Source organism: Mobula birostris, chromosome 7, assembly GCF_030028105.1.
Source record: "Mobula birostris isolate sMobBir1 chromosome 7, sMobBir1.hap1, whole genome shotgun sequence".
Lineage (NCBI taxonomy): Eukaryota > Metazoa > Chordata > Chondrichthyes > Myliobatiformes > Myliobatidae > Mobula > Mobula birostris.
Window position 1 is genome coordinate 84,962,784 of NC_092376.1, and position 16,980 is coordinate 84,979,763.

Genomic DNA, 16,980 nt, shown 5'->3' on the forward strand with positions numbered 1-16,980 from the left:
GGATTGGTCTCTGTTAAAGTTTTGTCTGTAAGGGGAAATTTCTTCAGCTATGTGTGTACAGTTACATCAAGAACCATGAATAGAGCTATAAGAGTAAATGAGGATGCAAAAGAGATGGGCCAGGTGATAGATTCTCAACTGTTCCTCCTCGAGACTGCCTCAAAAGTTAATGGAATGTATGAAGAATAAAACAATATTTGTACTAATAGATCTACAATGGTCCTTACAGACAGTGGGACAAGGAACTGTCAGAGATGTTTGATTATGAATCTAGGTCTGCTGGTAGGAAGTTAAGATAGACACATCCTTTGTAACAATAAAGATCAGTAATCTAATTGGCTTTGTTATTTCACTGGTAATCCACTACTATTAATAATCATATTTAGCAGATGTAGAGACAGTACTGAAATAGCACTCACTTATTCTCCTTTCTTCTGTGGCAGGACTAGGTGAGTCCATGTTAAGCAGAGCCTCGGCAGCCTCAATTGTTTCCATGGATTCATCTCCATTCTGACAGGAAGCCTCTACTGCAGCCAATCAGAAACACAGAAAACATCGGTCACAAAACTTGACAAAATCCTAGCACAAGATTATACTCACAGTGAAGATGGAATCTCTTTCCGTAATCTGGCAATACAAAGTTGAAAATAAAAGCAATGAACATCCTGACTGTATACCTGAATACATTTCATTGCTAAAGTGAATGGTGGACTGAATAATTTTGATAGCTTATTTACTGTTTTATTCAAGGGTTTGTTCAATAGATTAAAATGCTCCTGATGCAATGACCAAAGTTTCTATTTAAAACATTCATGCAAATCCAGTCAAAGATCTTGATTATTTCAAATCTTCCCACAGAATTGTCTGATTGTAGAGCTAACACTACCTCCATCAATTCCAACTTATCCAAATTCTCTAATAGATTGCAATACAAAAGCCTTACTATTATCCCAGCTGTTGGATCTGTTGGTTTTGACCCAAAATGAAAAAGAAAATCCTACTGCATCTTCTCCATTCTGTCCAAGTGTTTTCCCCATGCTCCTCTCCATTCTACTCTACTCACTCCCTTACAGACAAAACTTTAATAGAGACCAAGTTGGGGTGTTTGCTGCAATCCACTTTATGATCTTTCACTCTTTATTTTTCTTATTGCTGCCAAATATTCTGAACTGTTAATGTCCAACTCCTCTCTGCCAATTTTTCTCAGCCCCAGTCTCCTGCCTTCTCCCCATACCTTCATGCTCTGACCAATCAAGAATCCATCAACCTCTGCCTTAAATGTATGAAAAGACTTGACCCACTCTGAAGACATTGATGTTGTTGTTGAGCCCACTAGGGGATCGGCTGCACTGGATTGGGTATCGTGTAATGAACTCGAGGTGATTAGAGAGATTGAGGTGAAGGAACCCTTAGGAGACAGTGATCATAACATGACTGAGTTCACTGTGAAATTTGAAAAAGAGAAGCCGAAATCTGATGTGTCGGTATTCCAGTGGAGTAAAGGAAATTACAGTGGCATGAGAGAGGAACTGGCCAAAGTTCACTGGAAAGGGACTCTGGTGGGAAAGACAGCAGAGCAGCAGTGGCTGGAGTTTATGCGAGAAGTGAGGAAGGTGCAAGACAGGTATATTCCAAAAAAGAAGAAATTTTCGAATGGAAAAAGGATGTAACCGTGGTTGACAAGAGACGTCAAAGCCAAAGTTAAAGCAAAGGAGAGGGCATACAAGGAAGCAAAATTTAGTGGGAAGACAGAGGATTGGGAAGTTTTTAAAAGCTTACAAAAGGAAACTAAGAAAGTCATTAAGAGGGAAAAGAGAAACTATGAAAGGAAGCTAGCAAATAATATCAAAGAGGATACTAAAAGCTTTTTCAAGTATATAAAGAGTAAAAGGCAGGTGAGAGTAGATATAGGACCGATAGAAAATGATGCTGGAGAAATTGTAATGGGAGATAAGGAGATGGCGAAGGAACCTGAGGAAGACGTCAGCAGTATACAGGACACTCAAGGGTGGCAGGGAAGAGAAGTGTGCGCAGTCACAATTACGACAGAGAAAGTACTCAGGAAGCTGAATAGGCTAAAGGTCGATAAATCTCCTGGACCAGATGGAATGCACCCTCGTGTTCTGAAGGAAGTAGCTGTGGAGATTGCGGAGGCATTTGCAATGATCTTTCAAAAGTTGACAGATTCTGGCCTGGTTCTGGAGGACTGGAAGATTACAAATGTCACTCTGCTATTTAAGAAGGGGGCAAGGAAGCAAAAAGGAAATTATAGGCCTGTTAGCTTGACATCGGTGGTTGGGAAGCTGTTGGAGTCGATTGTCAAGGATGAGGTTACGGAGTACCTGGAGGCATATGACAAGATAGGCAGAACTCAGCATGGATTCCTTAAAGGAAAATCCTGCCGGACAAACCTATTACAATTTTTTGAGGAAATTACAAGTAGGCTAGACAAGGGAGGTGCAGTGGATGTTGTATATTTGGATTTTCAGAAGGCCATTGACAAGGTGCCACACATGAGGCTACTTAAGAAGATAAGAGCCCATGGAATTACGGGGAAGTTACATACGTGGATAGAGCGTTGGCTGATTGGCAGGAAACAGAGAGTGGGAATAAAGGGATCCTATTCTGGTTGGCTGCCTGTTACCAGTGGTGTTCCACAGGGGCCCGTGTTGGGGCTGCTTCTTTTTACAATGTACATCAACGATTTGGATTATGGAATAGATGGCTTTGTGGCTAAGTTTGCTGACGATACGAAGATAGGTGGAGGGGCCGGTAGTGCTGAGGAAACGAAGAGTCTCTAGAGAGACTTGGATAGATTGGAAGAATGAGCAAAGAAGTGGCAAATGAAATACAATATTGGAAAGTGTATGGTTATGCACTTTGGTTGAAGAAATAAACGGGCAGACTATTATTTAAATTGGGAAAGAATTCAAAGTTCTGAGATGCAACGGGACTTGGGAGTCCTCGTACAGGATACCCTTAAGGTTAACCTCCAGGTTGAGTCGGTGGTGAAGAAGGCGAATGCAATGTTGGCATTCATTTCTAGAGGAACAGAGTATAGGAGCAGGGATGTGATGTTGAGGCTCTATAAGGCGCTGGTGAGACCTCACTTGGAGTACTGTGGGCAGTTTCGGTCTCCTTATTTAAGAAAGGATGTGCTAACATTGGAGAGGGTACAGAGAAGATTCACTAGAATGATTCCGGGAATGAGAGGGTTAACATATGAAGAACGTTTGTCCGCTCTTGGACTGCATTCCTTGGAGTTTAGAAGAATGGGGGAGACCTCATAGAAACATTTCGAATGTTGAAAGGCATGGACAGAGTGGATGTGGCAAAGTTGTTTCCCATGATGGGGGAGTCTAGTACGAGAGGGCATGACTTAAGGATTGAAAGGCACCCATTCAGAACAGAGATGCGAAGAAATTCTTTCAGTCAGAGGGTGGTGAATCTATGGAATTTGTTGCCACGGGCAGCAGTGGAGGCCAAGTCATTGGGTGTATTTAAGGCAGAGATTGATAGGTATCTGAGTAGCCAGGGCATCAAAGGTTATGGTAAGAAGGCGGGCGAGTGGGACTAAATGGGAGAATGGATCAGCTCATGATAAAATGGCGATGCTCACTCGATGGGCCGAATGGGTGACTTTGTCTTATGGTCTTATATTCCCCTGGTCTTATGAGTACGAAACATACAAATGAGGAGGAGGAATAGGCCAATTAGCCCATTGAACCTATTTAATAAAAATATTGATCTTACTGTTACCTCAACTCTGCATATCAAACTACAGTGAACTTTAATTCTTTTTTATCATGCATTTATCTGCCAGATTTTAAAATGTTTGCTTCCATCATTTGAAGATATTTTATATAACTCTGACAGATATGACTTCACCGCACTTGTCTCAAATGGCTCCTGATTTCAAAATAATGATCCAGATTTTCAATTCGTCCATGGGGAAAACATCCCCTCATGTCTACTTTATGTAAACCCCTCAGGACCTTGTATGTTAAACCAACTTTCTTCTCATTGTTACTTATTCTAGCACACACTAACTAAGCCTATCCAACTTCTCTGCATAAGATAACATGCTTATGCTAAATAGTAACTAGTAACTGTAGTCCTGATATGGAATCACTTCCATAACGCACCAAGAATATTTAGAGGACACCTTCCAAATCCACGATATTGCTGAGCCAAAAGGACAAGGCAGCAAAAGTATGGAACACCACCAGCTAAAAGTTGCCCTCCAAGCACCTACCACCCTGACTTGGAAATACCACTTCACTAGCACAGGGTTAAAACCCTGTAACTTTCTCCCGAACAGCACAGTGGGTATACCAACACCTCAGGGATAACAGCCGTTCAAGAAGGCAGCTCCCCACCACCTTCCCAAAGGTAATTAGGGGAAGACAACTAAATACTGGCTCAAAATGCAAAGCCCACATCCCTTGCATGGGAAAAATAATCTTTGAATGTAAACATATCAATGGTTATTAGTAGTAAAATAGGGGGGAATGACACAAACTTTTTACAGTTGTAAACAATGAGTTTTCTCAAAACAGATTTCTCTTGTTGCTGCTTTTTGCCTCCTGCTAAGCAGGTGAACATTGGTGCTCAGTAAATATTGACAGTAGAGAATGTAGTATGGTTTATTAATTAACTAATTTCTTGTAGTTTAAGTTTTTGAAAAAAATCATTCAAACTAGACAACTTTAAACTGTTCTGCATTGTTCTGATCTAGCATTAACTAACTTTTATTGGAATATGCAATATTTATGATTTGCTGACTAAAAATCCCATTCCGTTGTGCTGCCTACAATCACCATCTGGGTCAATTTTGTGAGGCATCTTTTGTTGCAGATGTCCTTGCTATTATGCTACCTTATAAGAAGTTGTAGTCAGAAACTATTGCTGCCTGCTTCCAATACCTATAGTGTAATTTTTATCAGATCTCAGACTTTTAATTTCTATGATAGAACAGCAGTATAATTGAATACAGAATAAACTTCAACCTCAATTCCTTCACCTGATGGATGAATGAGTTAAACCCAGAAAGATAATGGAGCTGCATTAGCTAAAGTTTTCGCTGGGAACTGAGTCCCGCAGGACAAGCATACCAATTAGAAAACTGGTCATTCTTATTTTTCAGCAAGTCATTCATACTCCTCAAATGGAAAATCAAAGCAATGGGCATTGGATGTGCTGCCTTCTGCGCTCAATTCTCCAAGATTCATGTTTATGTCAACGCAGGACCCATGCTGACTCAATGTCCATGCTTCACAATGAGCTCAATAGTCCTCTTCCCAAGGCCCTATTTAATTAGCATCAGGGAAATTACAGGAGCAAACAGAGATGCTTGAAGTACATTATAAAATGTAAAAGCATATTCTTCAAATGCACGCTTTTCTCTTTGAGGAACACTGTTGTCACCTTAAACAAATGTGCTGGGGATGACTGTCGCAAAAAGACTTATCTTGAGGGAATGGAAATCACCCTCTTCCCCTTCCTTCCGGAGATGGATGGCTGATATGATCTCAGTCATACAGATGGAGAGACTCAGGTTCTTGAGAACCAATTCAATTATAAAGTTTTCGGCTATCTGGGATCCATTTCTTGCCTACCTAGACGAGGCTGGGGGCGGAGGAGAAATTTCCCCCCACCCCAGCTGATTTCTCACGGCCCTCATTTGAGATTTAATGTTTAGCACTTTTGAGCACTTTGTACAATAGGCATCCCTCTGATGTTATGTTCCTTTTTTTTTCTTATTTTATTTTTACACATTTCTGAGCTGGGATGTTCTTGTTGATTTCATTGTTTCTTGAAAATTTTGAAAATAAAGTAAAAAAAAACAAATGTGCCAAAAAAATCTACTCCCAACTCATTTCCTAAGTGCAATCAAACACTTAGATCAATCACATCCTTGATTAAGGACTATCCTAGCTCCAGAAAATAACATCAATTACCGTGAGAGATACTTAGCAGCAATGCTCCCCAGCTTTGCGGCAAATTAGATTTTGAGAGGGGCCAGGGCCATCTAAAGTCGAGGTGAACTAACGAGTATATTCCCATTATCTGCCAATAACCTTGGCCAAACAAATTCAAAAGGACTGTATTGAACAGATCAGTAATAACACATCCTCCTGACTGTCAATCAACACAGGTGTACTTCAAGGATGCATGCTTAGCTCACTGCCCTACTCTCTCTATACTCAAATGGCATCTATAAATTCACTGCTAACACCACCGTTGTTGGTAGGATCTTGGATGGTGACAGATTGAGTGGTGTTGCAACAATAAACTCGCAATGAACAGCAGCAAGACCAAGGAACAGATTATGGAATTCAGGAAGGGGAAAGTTGGGTGGGCTTAGATCAATCCCACCAGACCTTGTCCAGGGGTCAGCAGGGAAAAGGGTGATCAGCTTCAAGTTCCTGGGTGTCAACATCCCCAGAGAATTTATCCAGGGTTCAGCACATTGATGCAATCAAAGGTTCATTTATTGTCAAAGTACGCATGTATAATACAACTCTGACAGGCGCCTTCTCCAAATAGCCATGAAATACAGAAAGACCATGGGTATTGCTGAAAGAAAAGACATCAACTCCTCCCCTCCCCCCGGCATGAAAAGAAGGAACAAAACTCGCAAACCCCAAGACTCCCCCCCCCACCCCTTCCCTTGCAGAAAAAAACAGCCATAATGGTATCAAATCCTCATCTCCTCACCGCAGCAGAAAGAACATCAACAACTGCATCAAACCCCCAACCCCCTCTCTCACACAAAGGTAACAGATCACCCACCTGCCAACTGGCCCCAAGAAAAGCACTGAGAAACTGAAGGAGACCAAGATAAAGCAAGACCAATAACTACATAAATCTCAGAATATCGAAAGCATCGTTCCGTCAGCACACGAGGAGAGCGGCCACACAAACTCAGACCTTCTATGAAGAGGAACTACCATGCCAGGTCTAAAGGCCACCGACCTGGTTGCTAACCATTGTCACCTCAGTAGCTTCCGCTGGGAGTGCTCGCTGGCCACCTCCGCATTCAACTTGGCGCTTCAGTCACAAAGAGGGGTTGCCAGTGGCTCTACTTTGTAAGGAATTTGAGGGGATTTGGCATGGCACCAAAGACTCCTATGAATTTCTATAGATGTATGGTGGAGAGTGTGGCATGGATCTTTCAATATGCAGGACTGCATGAGGCTGCAGATGGTTTCGAACTCAGTCAGCTCCATCGTGGCAAAATCGTCCTCAACACTGAGGACATCAAGAGGAGGTGCCTCAAGACGTCAGCATCCATCGCCAAGGATCCGCTCCAACCCGGACACGTCTCCTCGTCACTGCCATCGCCAAGGATCCGCTCCAACTCGGACACGTCTCCGCTTGTCACTGCCATCGCCAAGGATCCGCTCCAACCCGGACACATCTCCTCTTGTCACTGCCATCGCCAAGGATCCGCTCCAACCCGGACACGTCTCCTCTTGTCACTGCCATCGCCAAGGATCCGCTCCAACCCGGACACGTCTCCTCGTCACTGCCATCGCCAAGGATCCGCTCCAACCCGGACACGTCTCCTCTTGTCACTGCCATCGCCAAGGATCCGCTCCAACCCGGACACGTCTCCTCTTGTCACTGCCATCGCCAAGGATCCACTCCAACCCGGACACGTCTCCTCTTGTCACTGCCATCGCCAAGGATCCACTCCAACCCGGACACGTCTCCTCTTGTCACTGCCATCGCCAAGGATCCGCTCCAACCCGGTCACGTCTCCTCTTGTCACTGCCATCGAGACGTGTCCGGGTTGGAGCGGATCCTTGGCAATGGCAGTGACGAGGAGACGTGTCCGGGTTGGAGCGGATCCTTGGCCTCGTCACTGCCATCGCCAAGGATCCGCTCCAACCCGGACACGTCTCCTCTTGTCACTGCCATCGCCAAGGATCCGCTCCAACCCGGACACGCCTCCTCTTGTTACTGCCATCGACAGGAGGTTCAGGAGCCTGAAGAAACACGTTCTTCCCTTCTGACATCAAACTTCTCAACAGCCAATGAACACTAAATCGTTATTCCTTTTTATTTTGCACTTTTTCTTTTTGTAATTTATAGCCATTTTTATGTCTTTGCCCTGGACTGCTGCCACACAACAAATTTCACATCATCCAAGTCAATGATAATAAACTTGTTTCGGAAAAGCATTAAGAACGTTCATGACATTTGAAATCAAAGCCTCCCCTTGTAAGACATGATTTTAAAATTTCTGCCAAGATTGCTTTTAACCGTGGATTGAAAGATTGCAGCCATAGTCTAGGTAGCCTGTACCATTCAGACCAAGTGACTGCCGGCCATTGACTTTATTTTTAACCACATCCAGTTTCTTTACCTCTCTCCTCTGTTCCTGCAGTGTTGATAACGAATTCTTCTTTGGAAATGATAGGTGAGCCCTGGCCTGAAAAGCCACAACGGCCATCCTTCCAAGCTTAGCAGAGTTCGATGTGAAGGGTTTATCTTGCTGGTCTGAACCAATCTGGAGTCCGGCAAGGATCAAGACCTTTCAGCCTTGATTCAAGGAGCTACTAAGTGACGGGAGAATGTAACTACACAATGACAACTTACATAGCAACAGAGTACAGCAAACGTGGAGAAAAAAAGCATGATTAAAAGCAACTCCATTTTTGACAGAAAATAGGCACTTTAATATGAGCAAAGTTGTCTTTCAACTCTAACACCCCAACTACAAATTTCTGCTCAAGGATCAGCTAAAATCAGTCCCAAATTTCTAAACTGAGCACAGTAGTTACACTGAAAAGAGACAGTCAAAAAGCAAAAGGACAAAGAGATTGGGTGTCTAGGTACACAAACTAACGTAGTACCACACAACAGTGGATCATGATTAAAAAGGATCACTGAGTTTTATCTCATTAGGTTAAACTCAGGGGAAGGGAGAAACATTATAGTTTCACAGAAGCTTAGATCAATCCCATTTAGTGCATTTGCATTTAATGCCAAGTGTCAGCTCAAAGCGGACCTACTAGAAAGCATATTTGTCATAATGATACGAAGCTTTACAAGGTCGGATTACATAAATCTGTTTTGGATTCCACCAACTGCAGAAAGTTGACCAGTGATCTAAAAGAAGTCAACACCCAAAAGACCTGAGCTCGGGCAATCCGGAGGAAAATTTATTAGCATAGGGAAGTAAAACAATAGCTAAGTGAATGGTAGAAGAAATGAGAAAGTGAAAGGCCTTTTGTTCTGATCACTTCTTTCAAAGGGACAAGCACTGAAAACAAAATGTGGATGATGAAAGAAAAACAAAAAATACTAAAATTATTCGGCAAATTGGGTAACATACAAGGCAAAGACTGCAAGCTTAGTGCTTCAGGCTTGTGGCCTTTCACCAGGCCTGCTTTCTAAATGCTTGTTTATCAGTTCAGGCTATCTAGATCTTGGCAACAGAATCTACTTGCATTTTTTGGCTTGGGCTGAAAGTTTCTTGCTTAATATGTGGATGCCTCTCATTTATAATACAGTGGGCACCAGGGATGAAAATTGCTCACTGGAGTCTGAGAAAATGCAATCAATTCTTAGTAAATTCTTTAAAAAATTGTCTGAAAATACATCCAGAGTGGCTATGTTTACATGGTGCCTACAGATGAATTATTCAAACTGAACTTGTTACAGAACATTATTTCACATTTTGTCTTATAAACATTGGAGCAAAGAGCCAATAACAGAACATTCTACTATGAAATACTATCAAGCCCAGTTTATGAAAATTATAAGCAAAAAAATTCAAATTAAGGTTCACTGCATGCACATTGATTGGGGTAACTGTATTTCCCTAATTATTACCTGCACAACTCTATTAACTTAAGCTACCAATTAAACTCTAAATTCTGAAGGCTGAATTGTATTTATTTATTCTCCTCCTCCATGCCCAAACCCTGCCCTCCAATTGTCACTTAAATGTTACGCTGGCCAACTTAAGGGCAAATCAGCCAGCTGGTGAATGGCAGAATCAAACAATACACAGATCACTGGGCCAAAGCCCTGCTTTGTGACAACTGCAACATCAAAACACAATGCTTCTGTACTGCATCAGCCTTGAGATTCAGCTGGTAATGTCACTGAATAAAACAGGTTTTTAAAATATAGAGATCAACATTAGGATCTTTGCAGCTGTTCTGCTTAGCCTTCAGTTCCTGCTACATGCCCCCCAACACCAGCTTCAATAAACTTCCAACCACTTTGCCAGTCAGTCTCAGCTTTCTATTCAACTCTTAGCCCCAGATGAACTTGTGCTTCAATCCTCTGTGTCACAAAGTCTGGCTGCATCAACTGACACTATGCTTCCTCTCACTACATCGCTCACACAAGCGACTATTTGCCAAACTGCAAGATCCTTGCGTGATCGTCACCTCCAGTGCCCTCCCATCTAGAAAATACCACAAGCTACCCTCATTCAATTTGTGGCACATGATTTTCTTTTGTTACACTTCTGACCATGCTAGTAATCAACTCCACATTTCCCAATCTCCTCTATTTGAAATGTTCAATTCTGTGTTTAAATTCTAAGGCCCCAGCTAATCCTGGAACATTACATATCCCTGCTACCTAATTTTCTCTTCTCCTGATGTCACAAATATTTTACTAGATACCCTCCCCCAGAATTTCTCCATTACCCTGAACATTCAGTCCCTTCACACCAGGTGCCTGCAGTGTGTAGCATCAACAAAAATACATTCCAGTTACCTGCCTAGATTACTCATGTAGCATGTCGTAGAAGGGCAAGTTCGCCAGGAAATGGAAACTCTGAATGTGAACCAGGAACTGGTTCCCTTCCAACTCGTGTACCAACTTGACTTGAAAAAGTACTTCAGGTTTCAGGCATTTAAATTTGGCACCCACTGCCAGCAGCACAGTGGGCACAGCTGCAGCAAAGGAACTGGAGTGGTTCAAGGAGGCAGTTCACCAGGAGCCTCACAAAGAGAGTCAGGGATGGGGAAAAGTGCTGGTACTGTCTCAAGGGAAGATCCTGAAAATAATAATTTAAAATATCCCTCCATTTTCTCCTTCAAGATGCCTTTAAGAAATTCACCTCTTTGAGCAAGTCTTTCTGGATCAATCCCTCAGCTCAATGCTTTTTCCCAGTACAGCCAAGTATGATGATTCTGTGCCTAGACACAGGAGAGGCGAGTACGTAGTTCTCCCATTAACTGAGCTGGTGGTGAGAGTAGAGGTGTAGGGATCAGTATTACCCCCATGACTGCAAGGAAAACAAAGAACTGGAATGGACGTATAACCCAGAGCTCGCAGAGAGTGAGGTCCCCACAAAAAGCAGAAAGAGATGGGAAGAAGGAGGTATGACTGATGTTACGCCTAGATGGGGGGGGGGCAGTTGGAGGTCAGAGGAAGACAGGCTGTAGGATGATAAAGAGGAGGTACAAGAAGCTGTAGATGCTAGAATCTGATTATTAAGAAAGGTGATAAGTGGAACCAAATAAAGGGATGGTGGGCAGATGAAACACTTGGGAGAAAGGGTAAGAAATCAAGAGGGTATAGTGTGTGGATGATAAGCAGATGGAACCAGGTGGGAAGGTGAGTACCTAGGTGGATCAAAAGTAGAGAAAAAAAAGTGCCCACAACCCCTCCTTCATTTGGTTTTACTTATCACCTTCCTTAATAATCAGAATCTGCCCCCCTTATCTATCTCAGGCCATCACCAACCAGCCATTTTCACAATTCCACACTTCTCCACCTGCCCACTATCTCTCAACTCACCAGCATCTGCCTGCTGGCTCCTGCCTCACCTCTGTACACAGACAATGTCCCCTCTACACTCTCAGTCCTGATGCAGGGTCCTAAACCAAAAGCACTGACTATCCCTTTGACTCCACAAATACTGCTCAGTTTAATGAATTCCTTCAGCAGTTTGTGTTTTTGGTTGCAGTAAAATACAAACCTCTGTTAAAAACTTGTATACTTAAAATGTACTCAATGTGCTCCAATGTCTATTTGTTCAAATATTTATGGTTTTGACCTGCAATGGTATTGTTTGCCTTAATCTATTTATTGTGTAACTTATGTCAACTGTATAGGTACCCACACTATGTTCGTTTATTATAAGAAACTGAATTGTAAGTGTTGTTTAATTAATAAGAAACTCAGTAATTCTTCTCAGTTGGTTATCTTCAATATTAACACAACTGACTAATGAAATAAAAAAATCAATAAAGGGATAATTAATTATAATGGCTTGAAGGAATACCAATGACTTTCCTTCTAAAAATAAACTTTAGCAGTAAGCTGAAATGCTGTCAATATCTGACTTAACAACAACTAATGTCTCTTTTTCTGCCTTTCAACTCACTAGTGAGCATAGGCCATCAAAAAACTAATGTACTTACCTAAAATAATCTTTTGTATATATTAAACAGTTTGCCATTAAAATATAATTGGAATTAACAAAATTTCAAGGAAGGAAGGCACTGTTTCATGACTCCAGTTTGCAATGCAACTGAAAACAAGTCCAGGGTATGATTCGCAGCTCTATCAGCTGCCCATTATTTTGGCAGACACCCTCTACTTCACACACTGTGCTAAGTTTGGAAACCTATGTTGACATTAGTTCAGTGTACATAAATGGAGATGGACCACAGTAGTTCAGCAAGAATGCCAACACATCATCATCCCATTCCTCCATTGGTGAGTCAAGAAATTCCTTTACCTTGTGCATTATTTTAGCATTTAGAGAACTGCATTTTATTGATGTGAGAAGACATTTTTAAAATTTTGTCTGCTTTGGAAATAAGACTTGAAATTGAGAAGAATGGAAAAACGATGTGCTGATTAGTTAAAAGTGAATCTTGGAAACTGAAGTAGTATGGATTTCAATAGAAAATCTCTGAAAGATACTGAGGTACTTAACACACCGTAGCTTTACTGTATATTGTACAAAATTGCCATCCCACCCTTAAAAAGAAATCTAATTAAGCTCAAAATTTCTCCATGGCATCAGTTAATGAAGAGTTCATTAATGAACACATAAACAAGGAACAGATAATGAAAGACCAGGTACCATGGCACTGATGATGGTTACACAAATCATTTGAGGCAAGTAATTATTGACCACTGGGTGAAGAAGCCTACAGTTTTGGCCCTATGCTTTGGACAGATGCTGAGCACACATGTTAATGCAGGATAAGTGTGGCAAAAATCTTGTGCACTCACTGCATCTGCTGGAGACAATGGTGAAATTCTCCAGTCAACTTAGCTGGTGCTACTTTAAGTTGTGTTACAACACTTACTTTCTGCTTTAAAATGCCGTCCCCACTACTCCACACACACTCACACTTCCCACCTGTTGCAATTTGTCTTGTGTATAAAACTCGCCCAGAAACATTCAACAACCTACATTTACACAGCAGCTTTACCTTTTTAAAATGCCCCAAAGTGCTCCACAGGTGCTCAGACCAATGAAGAGTAAATTTTAAGGAACAACATCAAGGAAGAAAGAGATATTACGTTTGGAACACAACAACATAAACAACAAATAAAAGTGACCGAGGATGAAGCGCGGAGTCAGCGGCATACAAACCCAACCTTTTGAACGGATCTGCTGAGAGTTGTGGAAGTTGTTAAGTGTCTGGGAGGATTTTATCAGTAAATGGTGTGTATGGGAATTGAAATGGCAGAGTTGTAATCGCGCTGCTATCTGAGTACCTGGCACTGAGAAAGAAGTAATACATTCTACAAATTCGCTGCAGTATAGTATTACTCTCTCCAGCGTTCACTAACAATACATTTGCGCCGCTTTACCCTCACCCACAGCAAAGGAAGCGCCGCACATTCACTCAAACGCGCTACTAATCTTACTTCCTGGTCTCAAGATTCCTGACTGCTCCCTTTCCCTCCCCCTTTTACGTGCATAGCTCCAAACTGGATTGTAGCCTCCACCCCTGACACCTCTTTCCCTTTGAGTTCTTACCTGCTTTTATCAACAGATCCAGCTGATTACGTCCCTCGTAAAGGGCTGTGGCCATTTTAACCCCCACCCCGCCCCCTAAACAATGGCAATAAAAGAGCAGAAACTCTTATTGCAGGACTCGAGCAATGATGCAGTCTTCCTCAGCCAAAGTAAAGGGGGAAACCATCCGGAAATCAGCTGCAGACCAAGCTCGGCAACTCCAGATAGGGGTGGAGAGGGAAGCGCGTTGGGCGCCAATCCCACCGACTGCTCCTGCACCCGGGAAGGGAGTTCAGTTGCCCTTTCTGCTGGATGCCCGCCACGGCCAGAGGTTGGCATTCGCCGCCCCATGCCTCTGGCCGTGGGAGGGCACGGCGGGGCTGCAGCCCAGCCACCTCCGGCGCCCGGTGCAATGGTCGGCGCCAATGTTTTGCTAGACTTCCTGGAGAAAGGTCGATCCATGTGGAGAGTGAATGGGCGGTTTAGTGCAGGCAGTGGCTCTTGGTGGGGCGCCGCTCACTGCCGCTGAGCTCCTGGACATGAACCCAGGACCCCGGCCTTCCTGATCCGACGCAGCAACAATGAGCTGGGGTGGGGGGGAACAAAAGCCACATTTGTGGACACACGTTTCAACACGCCTGCATCGCATCCTCCACCTCTTTATTTCAGATTATTTTAACCAGAATTATATTTGATTTGGAAAGTAGTCACCTGACATAATTTTAGCCCCCCCCCTTTTCAATATGGTTAATAATTCAGTGTTTCAAGGAACATTTTTCACAGACTACTTTTTTTGAAAATCGGTGCTATGTAAATTTACTGTAAATTTTTAAAAATTTCAGCAGGCAAAAAAAAATACTTAAATGTGCGTATTTCAGAGAAGTTCAAAATTCTGTTAAAAGCTAACCAGGAATTTATACTGTGCCTTTCTCAATATCAGGGTGTTCATAACTAATGCAATTCCGAGGTAATGTCATTGCCAGTACGAAAGGAATGCATCAGCCAATTTACACATGTCAAGATTGTATGTGTTTCTTTCAGTACCCTGAGAAAATAACTGGAGCATAGTGGTAGACGGTGAAAACTCCAGACATCCAGACTTGACCTTGAATTTGCCTAGTGGAGCCCAAGGCTCCTCATGGAGAGTCGATCTGTGCATGCATATCAAAAATAGCAGATCTGAATTGATCGCTGTGTATGTAGACCTGATCTCGGCCCAGTGTACGTGAACTGCAGCTTATGCTCCAAGTAATGTGGCAGACTGGGATCTGGGTGCTAGCACGTACTTGTGCTGTGGGGTATAGACCGTAGCTTAGGAACATCTGTGTTGATTATATTCTGGGTTTTGCATATTCAAAGGAAATTTGTTATCAAAGTACATATATGTCACTGTACACAACCCTGAGATTTATTTTCTTGAAGGCATTCACAGTAGGACAAATAAATACAGTAGAATCAATGATAAACTACACAAAAAGACTGACAAGAAAATGCAGGTGGATTGCAGCTGGATTGTGACTTGGAATTATGGACATGGTTTGTGACTTGGAGCAGTACACGTGAATTGTATCTTAGTGCTTTGCATGTGGATTGTAACTCGGTTGTGCATATGAAACATAATTTGGTACTGTACTGTACACGTGGACTGTAACTGTGATCTGTGAATATGAGAAATACCTCGAGATGAATGTGTTGTCATGAACATGAGACTGCGGTGTTGACCAAAACATAGGACTGCATGTTTGAGTCTGAGTACAGGGCCTCACCTATGGACAGTTTCAGAGTTAGTAAGCCGAAGTGAAAGAACATGTAACGTTGATGACATTGAGTTTATATGGGCTGTATCTATCTATAACTGTGGTGGCCAGTGCTATCATGTTTGCTGTTGTGTGCTGGGGTAGCAGGCTGAGGGTAGCAGACACCAACAGAATCAACAAACTCATTCGTAAGATCAGTGATGTTGTGGGGATGGAACTGGACTCTCTGACAGTGGTGTCTGAAAAGAGGATGCTGTCCAAGTTGCATGCCATCTTGGTCAATGTCTCCCATCCACTACATAATGTACTGGGTGGGCACAGGAGTACATTCAGCCAGAGACTCATTCCACTGAGATGCAACGCAGCGCATCATGGGAAGTCATTCCTGCCTGTGGCCATCAAACTTTACAACTCCTCCCTTGGATGGTCAGACACCCTGAGCCAATAGGCTGGTCCTAGACTTATTTCCTGGCATAATTTACATATTACTATTTAATTATTTATGGTTTTATATTGCTATATTTATACTCTATTCTTGGTTGGGGCAACTGTAACGAAAATCAATTTTCCTCGGGATCAATAAAGTATGACTACGACTATGACTAACAACTGAAAGGTAACACAGGCAATATACACTGATTTCATAGAACATAGAATAGTACAGCACAGTACAGGCCCTTCGGCCCACAATGTTGCGCCGACCTTCAAACCCTGCCTCCCATATTAGCCCCCAACTTAAATTCCTCCATATACCAGTCCAGTAGTCTCTTAAACTTCACTAGTGTATCTGCCTCCACCTCTGACTCAGGCAGTGCATTCCACGCACCAACCACTCTCTGAGTAAAAAACCTTCCTCTTATATCCCCCTAGAACTTCCCACCCCTTACGTTAAAGCTATGTCCTCTTGTATTGAGCAGTGGTGCCCTGGGGAGGAGGCGCTGTCTATCCACTCTATCTATTCCTCTTATTATCTTGTACACCTCTATCATGTCTCCTCTCATCCTCCTTCTCTCCAAAGAGTAAAGCCCTAGCTCCCTTAATCTCTGATCATAATGCATACTCTCTAAACCAGGCAGCATCCTGGTAAATCTCCTCTGTACCCTTTCCAATGCTTCCACATCCTTCCTATAGTGAGGCGATCAGAACTGGATACAGTACTCCAAGTGTGGCCTAACCAGAGTTTTATAGAGCTGCATCATTAGTCATAGTCATACTTTATTGATCCGAGGGAAATTGGATTTTCATTACAGTTGCTCCATAAAT

The 16,980-nt window shown here is 42.6% G+C and overlaps 1 protein-coding gene across 4 annotated transcripts in view; it reads right to left on the reverse strand.

The window, feature by feature from the left end:
- The window catches only part of LOC140200328 (ETS-related transcription factor Elf-1-like), a 147,918-nt gene that overhangs the window by 37,431 nt on the left and 93,507 nt on the right, over positions 1 to 16,980 (reverse strand). For all 4 annotated transcript variants that reach the window (XM_072263505.1, XM_072263509.1, XM_072263508.1 and 1 more), the window contains one exon: positions 420 to 527. In XM_072263505.1, the coding sequence (XP_072119606.1) occupies positions 420 to 527 (108 nt within the window). The remainder of the gene's footprint in view (positions 1 to 419; positions 528 to 16,980) is intronic.